Source organism: Raphanus sativus, chromosome 5, assembly GCF_000801105.2.
Source record: "Raphanus sativus cultivar WK10039 chromosome 5, ASM80110v3, whole genome shotgun sequence".
NCBI lineage: Eukaryota > Viridiplantae > Streptophyta > Magnoliopsida > Brassicales > Brassicaceae > Raphanus > Raphanus sativus.
Window position 1 is genome coordinate 2,885,878 of NC_079515.1, and position 23,295 is coordinate 2,909,172.

Consider the following 23,295-nt stretch of genomic DNA (forward strand, 5'->3'; position numbering starts at 1 on the left):
ATTTGAAGAGTGGTTTTGAGTTATTCAGGTTCACAATCTGTGTGGACTTGTCTGACAGTCTTGGGAGCTCGAGATGCCCTACACCCAGCCATCTTACTCCATAGAGGTGTCTTTCTTTCACTCATGAAAGAACATGACAGACAAATCAACCATTCTTTCAATCATGAGCATGACCCTTATAATAAAGGTTGTTTCAACTTTCAAGTATCCCTAGGGAAACTGGTATATCGACTATGCATGATACATATACACAGATCAGAAGCTAGCTTCAGAGAAACCTTTAAAATCAAATATAGTTCTATACAATAAGCAGCATCACAAGTGTTTTTCAAAGACAACGATGAGAACAGTAAACTCAGACAAGTAAAACAAAAACACACAGGAAATGAAAAAAAAAAACAGAATCTCACTATACTATATATGTTACTGGTTCCACAGTGATTCATAATTAGACCATAGCAGCATCTGTCTCCACACAGGATTCAGCTCTTGCCTTGTCAGAATCCAACACTTTCTTCGAAGCTTTGTTAACAATTTGATTGTTGATGTAATGCTTACGACAAACTGGCATATAGACATCAGCTCCACCGATCAGCTCGGTTCTGGTGTCACAAGTCTTCCTCAGAGTGAAGAAACCTTTCTGTCCACAAACCTCACACCTCGCAGTTAGTTTCGTCACAGAATCAGCTATTGGTATAATATCAAGTAAAGCACCAAACCTCCTTCTGCATTTTAGCCAAACAAAAAAAAAACAAATTCAAATTACTGTTCAACAAAATTTGTTAAAACAAAGCACCTACCTAAGATAGTCACCATCAAGGCCTGCAACGATAACAGTTTTGCCATCATCATCAGCGACTTTGCAGCAAAACTCATAAAGATCTCCAAAGAACTGAGCTTCGTCAATACCAATCACATCAAGCTGCCATTTTCATTTTTTTTAATTAAAATTAAATTAAAAAACACAATAAAATTAAATAAAAAAAACACAATAAGACAACAATTGCCCACAAGAAGACAAAAAGACAAGCTTTTACCTTGTCGTAAGCATCTTGTCCGAATTTCTGAGGAAAAGACATGAGATCTGGAAGAGCCCAGCAAGGGAATCCAATTCCATCATGCGTCACAACCGAATCCTTGGCGTATCTCGTATCCTTGCTCGATTTCAGCATCGCGACACTTCTACATTAACCAAATTCGAAAAAAGAAATTAGATCAACTGATAGATCAAAGATCTGAGATGGTTAGGTTACAATTGTGTTTACCTTCCGAGGTTGATCTCTGACTTGATTCGGCGGAGGAGAGAGGTGGATTTCCCAGAAAACATAGGACCCGTGATGACGTGAATTGCACCGGATCCGAGATGTCCGTCATCGGCGACAAGGGAAGCTTTGAGGGTCGCCATAAGCAGAGAAGATCGTGAGTGGGTAAGGCTTAAAAACTCGGTTTTGGTTTTAGTTAGCGATGATGAATAGCTGCTTGTCGATGGTGGGTATATATAACAGATATACGCAGAGGTTGAAGAAAGGAAGAGAATTGTGGGAGAAGATTTGTCAAAGGTAAGGGTTTTGAAATATTCCACATTTTCTTTTGGAGGGAAAACCATTTTTTGGAGGGAGTCTTTTTTCATAAAGCCGAACCACATGGACTTTTGAATATTTATATGAAAATGACAAGAATACGTTTGAAAATATCGTTATCAGTTTTATTTAAATGTGGGCTGAAGCCCAAAATTTCCTAGGCTTTTATTGGCCCTAAGGTAAACATGTTAAGTGTTTCATTTTGCGCTAACTACGTTATTAGGTTAAACTTTTCATTTTCTTAGGTCGTGGTGATAATTTTATATATCACAAAAGTAAAATAAGAATATATAATTTCTTAACAGAATGCATTAAACTAAAATCTATCTACAGATAACTAACTGATGGAAATGGTGAGTTAAATCAACAAAATCTAAGGTTGTTTAGCTGATTTCGAGCTTGTTTTTGTATTTATTTTCCTTAGGATCTGCTTTTTTTTGAACACCTTCCCTTAAGATCTGCTTAGAATTGAAACACGAGAAGAAAAGTTTGTATTGGTTGAATTCCTTAAAGTGTGTGGTGACTGGTGAACAACGATTAATATGTTGGCACTGAGACATGATTTCTGATGTAACGATAAATCCCTATCTAGAATCCACCGAGGATCGAAGATAAGGTGAATCAAGACCAAGAGAGTGAAGGATCACTCCGAAGAAACCAGATTCGATGATGGATGATAAAGATGGTGATGAAACGTAGAGAGATTGGAAAGTTGATATTTTGTTTGATTGATTAATGATTCCCAAAGGGATAAGCGCTTACAAATAATGTTTAGTAAACCGATAAACCGACCAACCGGTTAACATAAATTGAGATAATGAAACTAGAACCAGACCGATTAGACCAAACCGGATAGCTATATGATATTTCCTGTCACAGACTATCACTAGATTAGAATAGTCTTTTGCTATATTCATCATGTAAATCTAAACTTCAAATTTTGCATATATTATGTGTATGAGCAGTGCTGGTATAATATTTAGATATCCTAAGCAAATTTTTAACAACATATTTTTACATTTTTCTAATAATTATATATTTATATAAAATATCGCATTAACTTTTTAACTAATTCAACTGCATTGATAGTTATTATAAAGATTATAAAATTAACTGTATAATAATAATTATTAATATTATCTTCAAAAAAAAATTATTAATATTATCACTAACATTTTCATCATAATAAATCATAATTTACTAAAATAAATTGTTAATAAAAAATTTCACATTTAAAATGATATTTTACTTAAATTTATATAATTTTTACTTATATTTATTAACTTTTATTTATATTTTGTAAATTTATATGTAAACATAATTTATATTTATTTAATAATAATATTTGTAAAAACATTAGTTTTGTTTGTATAACTTTTATTAATATATATGTTATGTAGATAATAAGAAACCATGATCAAGAACACTTACTTGATAAATCGATTGAGAATGTAATAATTTAATGTAAGCCAAATGCAGTGAGGTTGTAAGCTTCTCAAACCAACGATCCAAAATGACCTTCTCGAAATAGACATTTGATCGAGTCATCGTGTAAATCTAAAATTCAAATTCTGCATATATTATGTGTATGAGCAGTGCTGGTATAATGTTTAGATATCCTAAGCAAATTTTTAACAACATATTTTTACATTTTTCTAATAATTACATATAAATATATATAGCATACTATAAAATATCACATTAACTTTTTAACCAATTCAACTGCATTAATAGTTATTAAAATGTTATAAAATTAATTGTATAATAATATTTATTAATATTATCACTAACATTTTCATCATAATCAATCATAATTTACTAAAATCAATTGTTAATACAAAATCTCACATTTAGAAATGATATTTTACTAAAATTTTATATAATAACTTATATTTTATTAAATGTACTTATATTTTATAAATTTTACTTATATTATAAATTTTATTAAAGTTTATATGTAAGCATAATTTATATTTAATAATAATAATAATATTTGTAAAAACATTAGTTTTGTTTGTATAATTTTTATTAATAAATATGGTATGAGGATAATAAAAAACAACTAAACAAATTAAAGAATCATTAATTGCACTGATTTCTAAGAGTATTAGATTTTGTCACTAGCTAATAATTATCATAAGTAATACTCCCTCTGTTTCATAACAAGTGTCACTCTAAGCTCATTTTCTTGTTATACAAAGAGTGTCACTTTACAATTTTAATGTAAATTATACTAATTTTCAGCTGAAAATTAATTGTAAACTGCATTGATTTTATAAATAATTTTATTTATCTAAAATACTATTGGTCATAGAGGTATAATTAATTACAATTTACATATATTTCAACAACTTTCTTAACCTCTGTGAAAAATGTCACAACGACACTCTTTAAGAAACGGAGAGAATATATATATATATTTTTTGTATAATTATAAATATTTAATAAAAAAATTCAAAATATGACTTTTTAAATTGGATGTTCTAATCGGTGCTTCCTCTATGTGTATGAAATACATATAAGACGGATTTATTGTTATATATTTTTTTGTAACTGGGTTTATGGATAACATTAGTCTTTTTCTTTCTTCTCATAGGAAAGTGATGGATTTCCTTCCAAGCTCGAGCATCAATCCCATCGACAATGGGAGAGAAATGAACCTCTGAACCTCTTTCTGTTCGTTAATTTGTGTGTGTGTTTCCACCATTTTCTTCTATTTTTACTATCTATAATATCTCTTTTGCATTCCAATTCTTATCGTTAAAAGTTTTGTCATTCATATTTTTCCACCAAAATCATATTTAAAAAAAGATTTTTTTTTTGTATTTTTCTGAAGTTATTAAAATTAATAGTCGGTAACGCTTATATTTAAACCGTGAGGATCAAGGTTGAAAATATTCTTTGATTTGAAAGAATAGTTGGTAACGCCTATATTTAAACCGTAAATGAATCTTTTAATAGATTCTTTATCTACATCATAACGTGTACAATAGATCACAGTTTCACTAATGTTTTTTGTAATTGGTAAATTATCCGATAAAATTGATCAAATTAAATAATTAATATTTGTAAAAGTGTAATCTCTATGTAAAATTCAATAATAAATCAACAAAGATATTAATCATAAAGATTATTTTATGATAAATTAAATAAACATACAAATTTAAAAGCAAAACAAGCACAATCACATTTTTTACATAATAAATCATGTGAATAAACATCATCAACTGCAATCATCTATTCAAGACATTGTCAGTTTAGACTTGAGCAATATTCTAATGAATCTATTCTTTTGTTTAATCAAAGTACAAACTAAATATATTTCCAAACTATTTATATTTCTTTTTATGGCAACAACCGTGAAGAAGAAAAAGTTGCGTGTAATAAAATTTGGAAGGGGAAAACAAGACTCCGTAATTTCCTTATTACAAACGCACATAGCTTTTGTAATGATGTAAAAAAAAAAACTTAACCCTTTATATATAAATACAGAGACAAGACATATCTTCTTCTTCTTGCACCCGAAAAGCCTTTGTCTCTCTCTCTCTACATCTCCCTCTCTCTCCTTCCTCTCTTCTCTCTCTATCTTTCTCAGTACGTTTTCGATTGACGCCATTGAAAATTGAGTTAAATCGGTTTGAATCGGATTGAACAGAACCATTCTCATTTGTGTGTGTTTGCTTTGCTTCTCTTCTCTCAATCGTTCGTTTCTGTGGACAAAAAGGGGGGCAGGTTTGAGTTATGCCCTCTATTCAAATCGCCCCTATCCTCCTCAGATCTTAGCCTTCCCCTCGACGAGATTCAGCATCTGGGTTTTCTTAATCTGATTGGTGGGTTTTCGAAAAGTTTGATTCTTTTGATCTGAGATTTTGATTCGTGTTTTTTTTTTAATTGTAAGGATCCTTTGATCAAACTCTCCGACAGGATCTCTTGTTCCGGATCTGTATTGAATCCAAAGTTCCTCTTTTCGGTCGTTGTTAGATGTGTGTTGATTGATCAGATTCGGAACAATCGATCAAATCTGAAAGAAAAAAAAAAGCTTTTATGTTTTTTTTTTTGAATCTGATGAAAGCTTAATGTGTTCCGATGTGCAGAGGAGCGAAAGAAAAAATGCAATCCGACAATGGAAAGCTGTTCATCGGAGGGATATCTTGGGACACCAATGAGGAACGTCTCAAGGAGTATTTCAGCACGTTCGGTGAAGTCATCGAAGCTGTGATCTTGAAAGATCGCACCACGGGCCGTGCACGTGGCTTCGGCTTTGTTGTCTTTGCTGATCCAGCTGTTGCTGAGTTTGTTATCACCGAGAAGCATCACATCGATGGCAGATTGGTATGCTTTGTTTCTATACAATGTAACTTGTTTTCGAAGCTTCTTTATGCAAATTAATCACTTTTTTTTTGTGTGTGTGTTATAGGTTGAAGCCAAGAAGGCTGTTCCTAGAGATGACCAGAACATGGTGACTAGAAGCAACAGCAGCAGCATCCAAGGATCACCTGGTGGCGGTGGTGGTGGTGGTGGTCCAGGAGTAGTTCGCACAAGGAAGATATTCGTCGGAGGGTTACCTTCTTCCGTCACTGAAAGCGATTTCAAGACCTACTTTGAGCAGTTCGGGACGACCACCGACGTGGTTGTTATGTACGACCACAACACGCAAAGGCCTAGAGGTTTCGGATTCATAACTTATGATTCCGAGGATGCAGTTGAGAAAGTGCTGCTCAAGACGTTCCATGAACTCAACGGTAAGATGGTTGAGGTCAAGAGGGCTGTTCCCAAGGAGATGTCTCCTAGTCCAGCTCGTAGTCCTCTCGGTGCTGGCTACAGCTATGGGGTTAATAGGGTTAACAACCTTTTGAATGGATATGCTCAAGGGTTTAATCCGGGTGCGGTTGGTGGATACGGGCTTAGGATGGATGGTCGGTTTAGTCCGGTTGGTGCTGGGAGAAGCGGGTTTGCGAATTTTGGTTCTGGCTATGGGATGAATATGAACTTTGAGCAGACGGGGTTTGGTGGAGGTACGAGTTTTAATGGAAACGTGGACTATGGGAGAGGGATGAGCCCTTACTACATTGGGAACACAAACCGGTTTGGTCCTGGTCCTGCTGTTGGTTATGAAGGAGGCAATGGAGTAGGAGGAGGAGGAGGAAACTCGTCCTTCTTCAGTTCGGTTACAAGGAACCTATGGGGAAACAACGGTGGTCTTAACTATAACAACAACAACAACAGCGCTACAAACTTAAACTCAAACTCCAATACATACATGGGAGGAGGAGGAGGATCAACAAGTGGGAACAACACTCTTAGCGGTCCATTTGGAAACTGGGGTGCTTCTGGAGGAGGTGGAAACAATGCTGTTGTTGGTAGTAACGAGAATGTGAAGTTTGGTTACGGAGGAAACGGTGAGTCTGGCTTTGGGTTGGGAGCAGGTGGATATGCAGCGAGGAACATAGGGCCTCCTAGCAAGGCGGCGGCAGCGCCGTCGTCTTCTTCATTCTCTTCTGCCTCGGCTGCCAACAACAACATTGGTTACGATGGAGCAGGGCTTGCAGAGTTTTATGGGAATGGTGCGGTGTATAGTGATCCCACGTGGAGATCACCGACGCCTGAGACGGAAGGGCCTGCTTCTTTTAGCTATGGGATTGGAGGAGGAGGAGGAGGTCCTTCCTCTGATGTTTCAGGTAGAAGTTCATCTCCAGGTTATGTTGGCAGTTACAGTGTGAACAAGAGACAACCAAACAGAGGTAATTTGATTTTTTTTTTAAGACATGATTGTATTTGCCTAAAGAATGACATGAGCTTAGTTGGTTAGTAAGGGAATATATAATAGGAATGGTCTATGTATGCTTAGATTTTGATGATAAAACCATGTTGTTTAGGATCTTGAACTAAATAGTGAGTTTCTGGAATACAAACAAGTTGCTTGCATACATAATGCTAAAAGTCAGTATCTAGTTTTGCATCACTACTGTTATCTAGTTCACCAGGGAAACGTTTGTTCCGTGCTTTAGATATGCGCTCATTGGAGCTAGGAAACTAGCTTAAACCTTATATGCATTTGCTCACACCATAGTCTCTAGGAAGTAGAGAAACTAGCTTAACCTTATATCCTCCATTTCTTCTCGCCTTTTTGTTGCAGGAATTGCTACTTAGTACATTCGTTTTTGTTTTTTTACCACGATATTGTAGGCGAGCCATCAAGGTGAACTGATCTGGAATCTCTTAGATTTATCTTCATACAAAGCAAAGCCCATGAGGACAAAACTTTGATCATATCATCATCAGCTTAGAGCTAACCAGAAAAAAAATCCCTCATGGTTTGGTTTTCTAAATTCATTGGTCCTCCTCCCTCTTCATAGGCTTTTTCTTTTCTGCTTTCTTTTTTTTTTCTTTCAACGAGGGACGGTAGAAACTGTGTCAAGTCTCCGGCGAGGCAGTAATACATAAGAAGAGTTCAAACAAAAAAAAAACAAAAAAAAAAAAACAAGAATGATCCTTCTTCCTTAGTTTTCTTTATTGTCATGTAACGGTTCTTCTTCTTGGGGGTTATGTCTTAAGGTTTGGTGTTTTGAGGCAGATTGTACTAGAGGTTATATGTTTCTTTTGTTTTCTTGTTTTTTTTCTTTGATAGTGTGAGATATTGGAAAAGAGGATTTATAGCCATTGTAGGGCTTTCGAGAATAAGTCTTTTTTTTCAATCACTTTGAGATTATTTTCTTCTCCTGCTGTTTGTATGTCTTATGCGAACGCAAGCAAAACTCGTTTTATTATGTTCATGTACTTCTATTTTATAGAAAACTATTTTATTTTATTTTTGATTTATATCTTTTCTTGTGCTGTTTTTTCTAGAAAAAAAGTTCTAATGAAATGACAAAAACATTCAGGTTGTACGACACACTCCTGTACCCGTCATATTCAATTTGATTATATGAGACGATGAGCTTCATATTAAGAGTCTAAACCAAAGATTTATATAACCAAACTATACAATATACCTTAACCAATTTCTAGATTTCTAATAGATCAGTATGTTTAAGGCTTGAGTTAGTTTGGCCGGCGATGAACCGATGTGAAGTGTTAGGACTTTGGCTTAAAGATTATGATACGTAAGATTATATAATCTTATCTGTCTATCTATTCTATAATCTACATCATAAACTCATACCTGCATATTATATTAGAACAAGAGAAGAAAACTCACCACATCTAGATGATGAAGAGACAACCAAACAAATGAAAGCAAATTAGGTTTTTGGGAAAAATTATTTGGTTTGTGTATCTAGATTCTGTCTAGTGTCTTTTTTTTTTTGTCATCGTCTAGTGTCAATTATGATCTAAAGTCATACATATTGCATTTTCATAATCGTAGAAATAGTGTTAACTTTATACGAGTCTGAGATCATAAAAAACATTTGTGTTTTTTTTTTTAACTTTGGATAATTATGCTATTACAAACTATGAGAACGTTACAGACGATTTTACAGCCGACAATTCTACCCATCACTGACTGTATCACCTCACCTGAACCACCCTATGTGACGGTACTCCTTGCACCACACTGGGACTCGAAACCCAGACCTCCTGCTGTAGAAACATTAATGAACCCTTAGTCAAACCACTGGACCAAGGGGGCTTCCACAAAAACATTTGTGTTTTAGAAATAAAAAAGAGAGTATAATTCAAGCTAGCTGTGCTGCATGCGCATCTGAAAGTTAAATTTACAGGGAAATATCTAAATTAAATTTATAGAAAAAATAATCCAAAAATACTTCAAAATTTTAATAATGTTATTATATATATTAAAGCACTCTTGTATATTGAGAATCACACAAAATTTACTACTCAGTCATGTGTCACTCTCTCTAGAGATATCCACATCACTGATATGTCAAAAAGATATTATAAATACAAGAGTGATATATCAGAACTTTTCCATCGCAGTCTAATTAATCAAAGTGTCTTAATTAGATGGATGCTTGGTGGACAAGCGACTATAAAATTCAAGGACCCGATTTAGCGATCTCAGTGCAAGCAGGTGGAATCATCTGTCCGGTGAGAACAGGCTTCATGTTAGCACAGGCCCCTACAGCTGGTCCTTCTGCACCTTTGTGGACCAAGTTGATGTCAGCAAGAGCAACATTAGTGCAAGGCGTGCCTGAGCTGCAGATTAATTTCACAGCAATCTTTGTCGCTGATGTGCCCTTAATGTTCTTGAAGGTCACGTCCGACAATTTCACCTTAGAAGGTACCTACACTTATGTTAATAAAGATAGTTAGATTTATATGACGTGACAAATCTTTAATTTTTTAGTTTCTCATAACGTGTGTTTTTTATTTTTGTTATAATATTTGATTCGGTAACATACCCCAACTTTGCAGTCGGCATAAGGACAGTACTCTTGGTCGATGAGAACGGGAGTGCTAACATTGTCCATTGTGATATCCTCAAAAATAATGTTGGAGGCAATACCAGGAGGAGATCCAGGCCATGTCTTGATGCGAACACCATTCATGGTGTTCTTGATGAGGCATTTCCTCACTGTGACTCCTTTGACTGGTTGCTCATTAGGGTACCTTCCTAGACTCCCTACGGCAATGCCGTGTCCCGGTCCACATTCCACATTCTCAACAATGAGATTCTCAGTACCATCTCCTATGGAAACACAGTCATCTCCTGTTTTAATCTTTGCCCCTAGTAAGTTCACGCCGATGGACCTTCCAATGTGGATACCATCAGTGTTGAGACTCTCCGGTGGTGCATCAATACCAATTTTCTCAAGAGTTACGTTCTTGCAGTTGAGAACGTTCATGTGGAAAAGTTTGCTGTTCGTTGATGTTATGCCAATAATTTTGGAGTTTGTGAGACCCGTGAATCGTATGTTCTGTTACCAAAAAGTGCATAATAAACTCACCAAACTGCTAATAGTTATAACATTAAAAATTATAGTTGATGTAAAGTGAACGTTCTTACGATGGGGAGAGAGTTGCATTTTCCAGTTTTTGCGCAGTCATTGGCCTTCCAAGCGAGGGAGCCTTGACCGTCAAAAATGGCTCCGTTTCCATTCAAAGTGAAATCAGCAAGATTTGTAAAATCAATCCATCCGCTGTTAGGCTTAGTGGCACCGACCGTAGCCGGAGCCTTCATATTGCCGTGCATTTCCAAAGTGACAGGACCCTTGCACGGACCTAAGAACTCTATGTTGTTCACCAAATAATCACCCTTTGGCATTGTAATCGTGCTCGGTCCTGCTGCTTCACACGCTGTTTTCCATACAGCCAAAAATGCCTACATATAAAACCATAAGGGAATCTAATAAATAAAATAAGAGAGAATAAACCTATGTATATGTGTAATATCAGATTTGGTACGTACCGCAGTGTCATCGGTTGTTCCGTCTCCTTTGGCTCCTGCTGCTTTAACGTCAAGTGCTCCACCACTTCCTGCGGGTCCTGTTGGTGCAGCTGCGCCGCTTCCTTTGGGTCCTGGATCAAGGGGTGCCCCGTTTGCTATTGTGTTCAAAATAGCCACTACTAGTACAAGAAGTACCGTCTTTGCTCTGCGCAAACCCACCATTTTTATTCTCTTTTATTTTGTCTTATTTAATACTAGATTCTTATTTATTTTTTTGTTTTTTTTTTGTTTTTTGGTTCTGATGATGAGATGAAAGTCCGTTTTATAGCAGCACAGAAGGAAAACGAAAACCACAAACTCCTTCTACATAGCTAAAAATAGAATCATACAGGAATTAGCAAATCATGCACGATGATCCTTCTGACTTGGTGCGTTTTCTAAATATGGGATGTTATTTATGTACATATAACTTCCATTTTTTCATATTGCTAAAAATATACGTAAATATGCTTTCTTTATTAATATGTAAGTATTTAACACATACGTATTTACATGTATTTTTATGTAAATATACTTTCATCATAATTGTAAAACTTGTATCTCATCTTAGAATGAACTATATCCCGTTTTGTGACTTAGTCTTTGTTCGGTTTTGTGAATGACAGGAGATATAGAAAAGTTGTAATTTGGCTTAGTTTGATGCAATTTAATTTGGCTCAGTTTGGCTTTTTCTGAGTGAGCCATTATAAATAGTTTTTCCTACCGTGGTGAATTGAATTCGGGTAGAGAAAGTTACAGTCGTAACCCTTTTATCACTAGACCAATTCAACTTTGGTGAAACTACATTTTTGTTTGAGTTATGTCAAAAAACCAGGTCTTGACCGTTTACCATAGGTCTGGGCATTTTACTCGGACCCGACCCGGAACCGACCCGAAAAATTATAAGTATTCATATGTATTTTTTTATTTTGGACTCGCGGGTCTTGGATAAGACCTGGACCCGACCCGAGATCCGATCGGGTACCCGAAATACCCAAAATTTATTTTATATATTAGGTATATTTGGGTGATTGGGTATATTTTTGGTATTTCTAATCTTTTTTTAAGTTTTAGGTTCGTATTTTCGGGTATAATTTCAAATTTTAAGTGTAATTTTAGATTTTCAGAAAATATAATTTGGGTATTCAGATATTTTTTGAGTTTTCAGATCTGATTTTAGGTAAATATTCGGGTACTTTTACGGTTTTTTGGGTACTTTTCAAGTTTTTGGGTCCAGTTTGGGTATTTCGAGTTTTTGGGGTTTTATATATCTGAACCGACTTGGATCCGAATAATACCCAAATATTATATCTGTTTTACGGGTACTAAAATTCTAGACCCGAACCGACCCGGACCCGACAAGATCCGACTCGGAACCGACCCGAAAATTATAAATACCCATATGGGTCTAATTTCCGAGGACCCGAAAGACCCGGACCCGACAAGACCCAACCCGAACCCGACCCGAAGACCCGGATGCCCAAGCCTAGTTTACCAAAAAAAAAGGGAAAATTGCCAAAACGGAACAAAAATTCAGCATCGTTGTCCCTATAGTATAAAACTATCATTTAGTTGTCCTTTTAGTATAATTTTTTTCATAATCCCAAAACTAACCCTTGATTAATCTAATTAAACACATTAAACTAATATAATTTAAAACAATAATAATTAAAAACGTTTAAAAAGGGAAATTAAAAAAAAATTATTTTTTAATAAAAATAAACTTTTAAAACTTAATAAAATAATAATAAAAATAATTTACAATTTTTTAATAAAAAACAGTTTACAAAGTTTTATTTTTTGTAAGAAGTTTAAAATGTTTGTAAACTTTTTAATTTTATCAAAATTTTTAATTAAAAAAAAAATTAAAATGTATTTTTCTAAAGTTTGTTTAAACTTTTATTAAAAACTTTTTGTAAAGTTTTATTTTTATTTTTATAAAGTTTACAAATTTTATAAATTTTGTTTAAAGTTTTTATTAAACACAATAAACTAAAAGAATTTTTAAAAAATTTAATTAAAAACGTTTTAAAAAGGGAAAATAAAATAAAACTTTTAATTTTTTTAATAAAAATAAACTTTGTAAAAATAAAAATAATTTACAATTTTTAATAAAACATTAAATAAACTTATTAAAAAACATTTTACAAAGTTTTATTTTTATAAAAAGTTTAAAATGTTTTTAGTGAAACTTTAATTAAATAAAAAATTTAAACTTTATAAAAATAAAAATAAACCCTTACTAATTTTTTAATAAAAGCTTTAAACTAACTTTATAAAGAAAAATTTACAAAGTTTTATTTTTATAAAAAATTTAAAATGTTTGTAACCTTTTGAATTTTATCGAACTTTTTAATAAAAATAAAATTTTTAAATTTTTTTAATAAAACTTTAATAAAAATAAAAATTGTAAACTTTATAAAATAAAAATTAAACTTTACAAAAAAATGCACCTAATTTCAAAACACCACATGTTATATAGATATGTATCATAGAGAATAAGAGTTTGTGAAAAAAAATCAAAAGAAAAACTATGGAAAACTCATAGATTAATGAAGAAGACAATGTATAATCATTTTTTAAAATTTTTTGACAAGTAAAATCGAAAATAACACGTCTTAGGAAGTTAGAATATTTTTAGGAGATTTTTAGAATATTTCCTTAACTGAATTTTTCATTAATTTTCGCAAAATCAGGTATCTTATCCGTAGAAGGCGTCTTCTAAAAGTTTAGAACATTGACAAAAATCTAGAACACGCTTTCTACTTTTAGTAGGCGGAAGAGTACATTTTAGAAAACACATTCCGCGAAATTTAGAATACTTAATAAAAGTAGAAAATGCTTCCGGACGAAAAGTAGATAGCTTTAGGATTAGTAGAATGCGCATTCCACTTTCTTAGAAAATTAGTAAATAGTAGAATGTACGTTCTAAAAATAGTAGATGAACGTGTTTATTTTAGAAATCGCTTTCTACTATACCATTTTCCGTAGAAGGCACATTCTACCTTTAGTAGAACGTATTTTCAAATTTTTATTTATCAACTTTTTGAAAAAAATAAAAATACCAGCATGTGTATATAAGTGTTTTATTAATTCTTTATATTTTTAATTTTTTTTTTGATTCACAAAAGTATTTATTTCATTAGTTTTTAGAAATACAAAGGGTAAAAAGGAGAAAAATTGGACAAAAAAGGATTTATACCAAAGGGACAACACCCTTGTTTTTTTGTTCTCTATTGGCAATTTTCCCAAAAAAAAAAACAGGTCCTGACCTAATTCACTCGCTGAGATTGGATGAGCGCAAATCTGCGATATCAACTCCTGAAAGTTACGGCTTCTCCCTCTTTCAAATTCTCTAATTTAATATTAAATTATATTGTGTATGATATGTTTACATTAGGTTTCATTGTTTCAATACTTGTTATTAAAAATATACCTTCGATTGAATGTGATTGTATGCATAAGCACAATAATGTAGGGTACAATGTCTGATAAATCAGAATATCTAAATAATCAATGAAAATGAGACGAATATTATGAATATTTATATGATTCAACATCATATATTAGATATCCCTAACCATATAAAATAAAATGGCCTCTAAAACACTACCTTGATCTGCTTTAGATCAAGGCTGGCCTGGCACCACAAAGAAACGGTCAATGTTAGAACACTAAATGCTCTTCGAAGATTCTTCGACTCTCAAGTACAAAATGGTTAGAACTAAGGTTAAAATATATTTCATCTTATATATTAAAACAGAAATCATTACTTCTTTCATATGTGATTTTTTAAAGGGAAAATTGCCAAAACGGAACAAAAATTCAGCATCGTTGTCCCTATAGTATAAAACTATCATTTAGTTGTCCTTTTAGTATAATTTTTTTCATAATCCCAAAACTAACCCTTGATTAATCTAATTAAACACATTAAACTAATATAATTTAAAACAATAATAATTAAAAACGTTTAAAAAGGGAAATTAAAAAAAAATTATTTTTTAATAAAAATAAACTTTTAAAACTTAATAAAATAATAATAAAAATAATTTACAATTTTTTAATAAAAAACAGTTTACAAAGTTTTATTTTTTGTAAGAAGTTTAAAATGTTTGTAAACTTTTTAATTTTATCAAAATTTTTAATTAAAAAAAAAATTAAAATGTATTTTTCTAAAGTTTGTTTAAACTTTTATTAAAAACTTTTTGTAAAGTTTTATTTTTATTTTTATAAAGTTTACAAATTTTATAAATTTTGTTTAAAGTTTTTATTAAACACAATAAACTAAAAGAATTTTTAAAAAATTTAATTAAAAACGTTTTAAAAAGGGAAAATAAAATAAAACTTTTAATTTTTTAATAAAAATAAACTTTGTAAAAATAAAAATAATTTACAATTTTTAATAAAACATTAAATAAACTTATTAAAAAACATTTTACAAAGTTTTATTTTTATAAAAAGTTTAAAATGTTTTTAGTGAAACTTTAATTAAATAAAAAATTTAAACTTTATAAAAATAAAAATAAAACCTTACTAATTTTTTTAATAAAAGCTTTAAACTAACTTTATAAAGAAAAATTTACAAAGTTTTATTTTTATAAAAAATTTAAAATGTTTGTAACCTTTTGAATTTTATCGAACTTTTTAATAAAAATAAAATTTTTAAATTTTTTTTAATAAAACTTTAATAAAAATAAAAATTGTAAACTTTATAAAATAAAAATTAAACTTTACAAAAAAATGCACCTAATTTCAAAACACCACATGTTATATAGATATGTATCATAGAGAATAAGAGTTTGTGAAAAAAAATCAAAAGAAAAACTATGGAAAACTCATAGATTAATGAAGAAGACAATGTATAATCATTTTTTAAAATTTTTTGACAAGTAAAATCGAAAATAACACGTCTTAGGAAGTTAGAATATTTTTAGGAGATTTTTAGAATATTTCCTTAACTGAATTTTTCATTAATTTTCGCAAAATCAGGTATCTTATCCGTAGAAGGCGCCTTCTAAAAGTTTAGAACATTGACAAAAATCTAGAACACGCTTTCTACTTTTAGTAGGCGGAAGAGTACATTTTAGAAAACACATTCCGCGAAATTTAGAATACTTAATAAAAGTAGAAAATGCTTCCGGACGAAAAGTAGATAGCTTTAGGATTAGTAGAATGCGCATTCCACTTTCTTAGAAAATTAGTAAATAGTAGAATGTACGTTCTAAAAATAGTAGATGAACGTGTTTATTTTAGAAATCGCTTTCTACTATACCATTTTCCGTAGAAGGCACATTCTACCTTTAGTAGAACGTATTTTCAAATTTTTATTTATCAACTTTTTGAAAAAAATAAAAATACCAGCATGTGTATATAAGTGTTTTATTAATTCTTTATATTTTTAATTTTTTTTTTGATTCACAAAGTATTTATTTCATTAGTTTTTAGAAATACAAAGGGTAAAAAGGAGAAAAATTGGACAAAAAAGGATTTATACCAAAGGGACAACACCCTTGCTTTTTTGTTCTCTATTGGCAATTTTCCCTTTTTTAAATTAGAACATCACTTAGAAATTTTATTAAATGTATTCTACTAAGATTAATAATAATATATAGAATCTTTAGAATAATTTAATCATAATATCTTTTGATATCTTTTCATTTTAAATGTAAATATATTTATTAAAAAATTCTAACAAATCTGTTTTAAAAGATTTTTACAAGATCTTCATTTTCAAAACTATATTTAAATAATTTCATTAATTTCGAAATCAGTTTGCAATATTATTATACATTAATAAATTTAGTTATCATCTATAAAATGAAACATAAAAACTATTTTATCTATTATATAATCATAATCAATCATATTAAAAGAAAATTATTATATTTAGCTAAATATAATAACATTTTATTAAATTGATAAATTTATATATTTAATATATTTTATTTTCGTAAGAATAAAATATTATGTTCAAAAATAAAATCTAATACGTTGGTAAGATGGGTAAACATTAACAAACTATAAAATACATGTATAAAAATTAATATGTATTTCATTAAAGTTAATAATATAAAATATTTGTAACTATTTTAATCATGATATCTTTTTATTTTAAATATGATGATAAAATGGCTTAAAATTGCAAACTATATAATACATGTCTAAAAACTAAAATAAAATTAAATATAATTTAAAACAAATAAGCATAAAAATATTTGTAAAATAAAATCCAGCTTTGAATGGCGGGTCATAATTTACCGTAAAATAAATACAAAAACAAATTCAAATATGTTTTCTCATGAATATTTTTTTTAGCTAAATGCATATACAATAATATAAATATATAATAAGAAGTGACAAATACATACGGTTTTAAAAAGTTGATTAGTTATAACATGTAAATTATGAAATTATTGTATTTGAAATAGTTATATAATGATTAATGTTAGAAGTATTTACTATTTCTATTCTAAAACAAATATTTATATTTATAAAAATAAAAATAAAACCCGCGCGGTTGCACGGATCAAGATCTAGTGGACATTATTTAAAAAGTGGTTTGCCAAATACCAGTACTACAACATTTTTTTATAAATAATGACATGACATACTAACAATTTTTCTTTTGTCAGTAACATACTAACAATTATGACATTGCTTCAAATTAACTATAATATAGACATTTACATTCAATGTTGAATTATAGTTTTGGTATTTTTTTTTTGTAAAAATGGCAATAATTTATAGATCATAAGTCGATGTTGTTAAACATTCAGGTTTATGTACTATCATTTGGGTAATCGAGAGAACATCTAATTACGAGCTATGTATAATTTCATGTTCCATATAGTTCCTGAAAGAAGGAAAAAAATACATTTTGCTGTTGATAAAAGATGTTTGTTAGCCAAATATGTAGATTATACTATGAACTTAGCATTTAGCATTGATGATAGATGATTGGTTTACAATTATCCTAGTTTTACTCGTGAACATGTTAATCGGATGTCTCACATTATCACTGCTCGGGAACTCTCAGGCCATTGGAATTACGATAAATCTTGGAGGTTTCTGTCTGTATTCGAAAGAATAAATGCTAACATCTCATACGTTTGATGGTGCTCCAGAATAGAAGAACCAGTATTTCTAGTCTCCATAGATGGATCAAGAAAAAAGTGGAGATGCGATCGTTGTTTCTGGCAATATGCAGTTTGGAGCTTCTGGAGTGAAATACATTTGACTGCTCGTGAGTGGCCAATTGGAGATTAATTGTTTATCGAGATGTAATTTTTCTCTATTTTTACTATATTTCTGTAAGGCACATTTTAATTATTTATTTTAATAGTGATTACTAATATTTGGTAATATAAAATATTACATTTCAGTGACACATAGTTTACCATCCAATATAATTAAGAGTTTTTTGCATAAATCAAATAATATAATTCATTATTTAGTCTAAAACATTAACAAATGATCTTATTTAAAAAATACATTAACTTAGGTAATTCTAAAATTTAATTTATGAATGATTTATCAACCTCTTCCCACTAATATATTTTCTTGTTACTGCAAAATATGTACATGAGAGCACATGGACAGAAACACAATGCATAGTGTAAATAATTAACTTTTCATGAATTGGATTCTCTTGATAGTATTAGAAATGATAAATGAGATAATAAAAGGTATGTAACTATTCATCTACATGTTTAGGTAGAAGACAAAAATCTTCAATCTCGACCCAACTTCCTTCCAGTAGATAAGATTCATATCGACGAATGAATTTGTTTCTCACTCTTGCTTGAATTTAAAACCCCTTAACATAAATCAATCATTTTTATTCAATTAATAAAAGAAAAGTCTAGATTACTTTCAGTTACATGTACCTTTTTATCGATCAACACTATATCACTGAGAGTATAATTCAAGATGGATGCGCTACATCTGCATATGAAAGTTAAATTTATATTTAATTACGAGATGATGTTCTAGTGGTAGGTAAGTTTTGGGAAATCTAGTCAACCGAGTTCGAAGGTACCCCACTACACTTCACTTTGTGGTCACACGGATATGGGCCTTTCTTACGATCTATTTGAATATCTGGAGTGAGGATCAATCCATGGACTGCACCACACCTTTGGGAATAAGTTTGAGTCTCTTCATGGGTCTGAGATACTTCCAAGGTTAAATAAAAAAAGGTTAAATTTATAGGGAAATATGTAATCTGTTAATACTGAAATACAAATTAAAAATAACCCTTAAAATTACACAATATTTACATTAATCCACTGCCAATAAAAATTAAATAAATCTATCTTTAATAAATGCTTATCTTTTCCAAGAAGTAAATAATTTCCTAAAATCATTTGAACATTAATATACCAAACAAGTCGTGTAGATACTTTTTAAATTATGATTAAAATGATTAATTGTTTAAAAGTTGAATTCATTCTTTTTAGTCCAAACTACTTCCTATAATCTAGCTTGCCAATAAATGATACTATATAATTTAATTAAGCTTCCTTTTTTACAGTTTTCATAAATGAAAATAAAATATATATTTTCAGTTTCAGACTTTGATTATATACTTTTTAACTAATCTAAAAATAGATAAAAAAATATGTGACTAAAATCATAGAGTACCCGTAATTTCTGTAATATAATTTTTCATAATTTCTATAATATTGGGAATTATTTTATTCATTTATAAAATTTATAGCATATATTGTTTTAAGCATCTGTAGTTATATTTCTCATTATTTAATAAAAAAATTCAAAACCACAAAATAATCAATTTTACAACAAATAAATAAATAAAAATTAATATATTAATATATTATTGGTATTATACTTTAATATAAATAAAATTATTTATAAATACTATAAAATAAATATGATAAGAAATATAGATGATATAATTGATGGTAGAAAAATAATTATTTATGTAATAAATAATATTTTATGTTTTTAAATTCCATTTAAAACAAATATATAATACATTTAAACTATAAATATACACTATAAAAGTTATAAAAAAATAATTTAATTATAAAAAGTGAAAATAAATACACGTATGGTTGCACGGTTCCCAAAAAAATATATTTTTGCGGATATGCATGTCACATTCTAAAAATAAGGATTATATTACAATGTAAACTATAAAATTGTTGTATTTAAAAATGTCAAATTAATCAATTACTTAAAATACAAATTTTAAAATATATATTATCAATTATAAAAATAAATATTTATTTATAAAAAGTAAAAACAAACATATGCGCCGAAGTCTAGTCTAAATTAAATTTGTAGAAAACATAATAAAAAATACTTCAAATTTTTAATAATATTATTATATATATTAAAACACTCTTGCATATTGAGAATCATACAAAATTTACTACTCAGTAATGTGTCACTCTCTCTGGAGATATCCACATCATTTATATGTCAAAAAGTATAATAAATACAAAAGTGATATATCAAAACTTTTCCATCGCAGTCTAATTAATCAAAGTGTCTTAATTAACCAGATTAGATGGATGCTTGGTGGACAAGCGACTATAAAATTCAAGGACCCGATTTAGCGATCTCAGTGCAAGCAGGTGGAATCATCTGTCCGGTGAGAACAGGCTTCATGTTAGCACAGGCCCCTACAGCTGGTCCTTCTGCACCTTTGTGGACCAAGTTGATGTCAGCAAGAGCAACATTAGTGCAAGGCGTGCCTGAGCTGCAGATTAATTTCACAGCAATCTTTGTCGCTGATGTGCCCTTAATGTTCTTGAAGGTCACGTCCGACAATTTCACCTTAGAAGGTACCTACACTTATGTTAATAAATATAGTTAGATTTATATGACGTGACAAATCTTTAATTTTTTAGTTTCTCATAACGTGTGTTTTTTATTTTTGTTATAATATTTGATTCGGTAACATACCCCAACTTTGCAGTCGGCATAAGGACAGTACTCTTGGTCGATGAGAACGGGAGTGCTAACATTGTCCATTGTGATATCCTCAAAAATAATGTTGGAGGCAATACCAGGAGGAGATCCAGGCCATGTCTTGATGCGAACACCATTCATGGTGTTCTTGATGAGGCATTTCCTCACTGTGACTCCTTTGACTGGTTGCTCATTAGGGTACCTTCCTAGACTCCCTACGGCAATGCCGTGTCCCGGTCCACATTCCACATTCTCAACAATGAGATTCTCAGTACCATCTCCTATGGAAACACAGTCATCTCCTGTTTTAATCTTTGCCCCTAGTAAGTTCACGCCGATGGACCTTCCAATGTGGATACCATCAGTGTTGAGACTCTCCGGTGGTGCATCAATACCAATTTTCTCAAGAGTTACGTTCTTGCAGTTGAGAACGTTCATGTGGAAAAGTTTGCTGTTCGTTGATGTTATGCCAATAATTTTGGAGTTTGTGAGACCCGTGAATCGTATGTTCTGTTACCAAAAAGTGCATAATAAACTCACCAAACTGCTAATAGTTATAACATTAAAAATTATAGTTGATGTAAAGTGAACGTTCTTACGATGGGGAGAGAGTTGCATTTTCCAGTTTTTGCGCAGTCATTGGCCTTCCAAGCGAGGGAGCCTTGACCGTCAAAAATGGCTCCGTTTCCATTCAAAGTGAAATCAGCAAGATTTGTAAAATCAATCCATCCGCTGTTAGGCTTAGTGGCACCGACCGTAGCCGGAGCCTTCATATTGCCGTGCATTTCCAAAGTGACAGGACCCTTGCACGGACCTAAGAACTCTATGTTGTTCACCAAATAATCACCCTTTGGCATTGTAATCGTGCTCGGTCCTGCTGCTTCACACGCTGTTTTCCATACAGCCAAAAATGCCTACATATAAAACCATAAGGGAATCTAATAAATAAAATAAGAGAGAATAAACCTATGTATATGTGTAATATCAGATTTGGTACGTACCGCAGTGTCATCGGTTGTTCCGTCTCCTTTGGCTCCTGCTGCTTTAACGTCAAGTGCTCCACCAGTTCCTGCGGGTCCTGTTGGTGCAGCTGCGCCGCTTCCTTTGGGTCCTGGATCAAGGGGTGCCCCGTTTGCTATTGTGTTCAAAATAGCCACTACTAGTACAAGAAGTACCGTCTTTGCTCTGCGCAAACCCACCATTTTTATTCTCTTTTATTTTGTCTTATTTAATACTAGATCCTTATTTATTTTTTTGTTTTTTTGTTTTTTTTTTGTTTTTTTTTTGTTTTTTGGTTCTGATGATGAGATGAAAGTCTGTTTTATAGCAGCGCAGAAGGAAACGAAAACCACAAACTCCTTCTACACATCTAAAAATAGAATCATACAGGAATTAGCTAATCATGCACGATGATCCTTCTGACTTGGTGCGTTTTCTAAATATGGGGTGTTATTTATGTACATATAACTTCCATTTTTTCATATTGCTAAAAATATACGTAAATATGCTTGCTTTATTAATATGTATGTAAGTATATTTACACATAATTGTTTACATATATTTTTATGTTAATATACTTTCATCACAATTGTAAGATTAAACTTGATCAATAGCATCTTTGACTTAGAGTGAACAATCCAGTTTATGACTTAGTTTTTGTTAGGTTTTATGAAAGAAAGAGAATATAGAAAAGTTGTAATTTGGTTTAGTTTGATGCAAGTTATTTTGGATTAGTTTGGTTTTCTGAGTTATATGTTCGAGTTTAACTAAAATATGCTTAAACATAAAAAAAAACTGAAATAATATTATAGATTATTATGTATGATATGTTTACATGTGGTTTCAACTTGTTACTAAAAATATGCCTTCGACTAAATGTGATTGTATGTAACTACAATGTATTGTACAATGTCTGATAAATCAGAATGTCTGAATAATTAATGAAAATGAGAAGAATATATGAATATTTATATGATTCAACATCAAATATTAGATATCCCTAATTATTTAATATAAAATATGGCCTCTAAAACACTACCTTGGTCTTCTTTAATCAAGGCTGGCCTGGCACCATAAAGAAATGGACAATGTTACTTAGAACACTAGATGCTCTTCGAAAATTCTTTGACTCTCAAGTACAAAAATAGTTCGAAATGGGGTTAACAGATGACTTATTCTTGGGTTCACCCCTAGAGTGAACTCAGAGGTTCACCCAACCAATAAGAATCATTCATTTCATAATTGATATCTTTTGAAAAAGGAAACAAAATATTATCAAGTTATATTATGTTTTTAAAATAAAAAAATGTTAAAAATAAATAAAAATAGTAATATATGCAAAAAAAAATAAAAATATTTTAACTCCGTCATCAAAACACTAAACCCTAA

At 30.9% G+C, this 23,295-nt stretch overlaps 4 protein-coding genes across 6 annotated transcripts; 1 reads left to right on the forward strand and 3 right to left on the reverse strand.

Annotated features, from left to right (window-relative positions):
- Positions 1–260: 260 nt before the first annotated feature.
- Positions 261–1,605, reverse strand: LOC108859315 (thymidine kinase a). The gene is made up of 4 exons (XM_018633204.2): positions 1,266–1,605; positions 1,038–1,182; positions 801–922; positions 261–725 (listed from the first exon to the last, which is right to left on the reverse strand). Exons 1-4 carry the CDS (start codon positions 1,403–1,405, stop codon positions 449–451), a joined length of 684 nt encoding a protein of 227 aa, XP_018488706.2. The 5' UTR covers positions 1,406–1,605; the 3' UTR covers positions 261–448.
- A 3,492-nt stretch (positions 1,606–5,097) lies between these two features.
- Positions 5,098–10,550, forward strand: LOC108836377 (heterogeneous nuclear ribonucleoprotein 1). 3 transcript variants are annotated; one of them, XR_008934254.1, is made up of 5 exons: positions 5,098–5,410; positions 5,675–5,912; positions 5,998–7,321; positions 9,546–9,822; positions 9,957–10,550. XR_008934254.1 is itself a non-coding variant. In XM_018609538.2 (4 exons), the coding sequence occupies exons 2-4, from the start codon at positions 5,691–5,693 to the stop codon at positions 7,728–7,730; spliced, it is 1,560 nt and encodes a 519-aa protein (XP_018465040.2). In that variant the 5' UTR covers positions 5,098–5,410; positions 5,675–5,690; the 3' UTR covers positions 7,731–8,388. The 3 variants fall into 3 exon arrangements, 2 of the variants coding, with proteins under 2 accessions (XP_018465040.2, XP_018465039.2); XM_018609538.2 differs by lacking the exons at positions 9,546–9,822; positions 9,957–10,550 and adding an exon at positions 7,717–8,388; XM_018609537.2 differs by lacking the exons at positions 9,546–9,822; positions 9,957–10,550 and adding an exon at positions 7,767–8,388.
- LOC130494815 (exopolygalacturonase clone GBGA483-like) lies at positions 9,342–11,215 on the reverse strand. The gene is made up of 4 exons (XM_056985612.1): positions 10,951–11,215; positions 10,549–10,863; positions 9,944–10,459; positions 9,342–9,826 (listed from the first exon to the last, which is right to left on the reverse strand). Exons 1-4 carry the CDS (start codon positions 11,149–11,151, stop codon positions 9,578–9,580), a joined length of 1,281 nt encoding a protein of 426 aa, XP_056841592.1. The 5' UTR covers positions 11,152–11,215; the 3' UTR covers positions 9,342–9,577.
- A 9,078-nt stretch (positions 11,216–20,293) lies between these two features.
- Positions 20,294–22,195, reverse strand: LOC108857286 (exopolygalacturonase clone GBGA483-like). The gene is made up of 4 exons (XM_018631247.2): positions 21,909–22,195; positions 21,507–21,821; positions 20,902–21,417; positions 20,294–20,784 (listed from the first exon to the last, which is right to left on the reverse strand). The coding sequence occupies exons 1-4, from the start codon at positions 22,107–22,109 to the stop codon at positions 20,536–20,538; spliced, it is 1,281 nt and encodes a 426-aa protein (XP_018486749.1). The 5' UTR covers positions 22,110–22,195; the 3' UTR covers positions 20,294–20,535.
- Between the last annotated feature and the right edge of the window lie 1,100 nt (positions 22,196–23,295).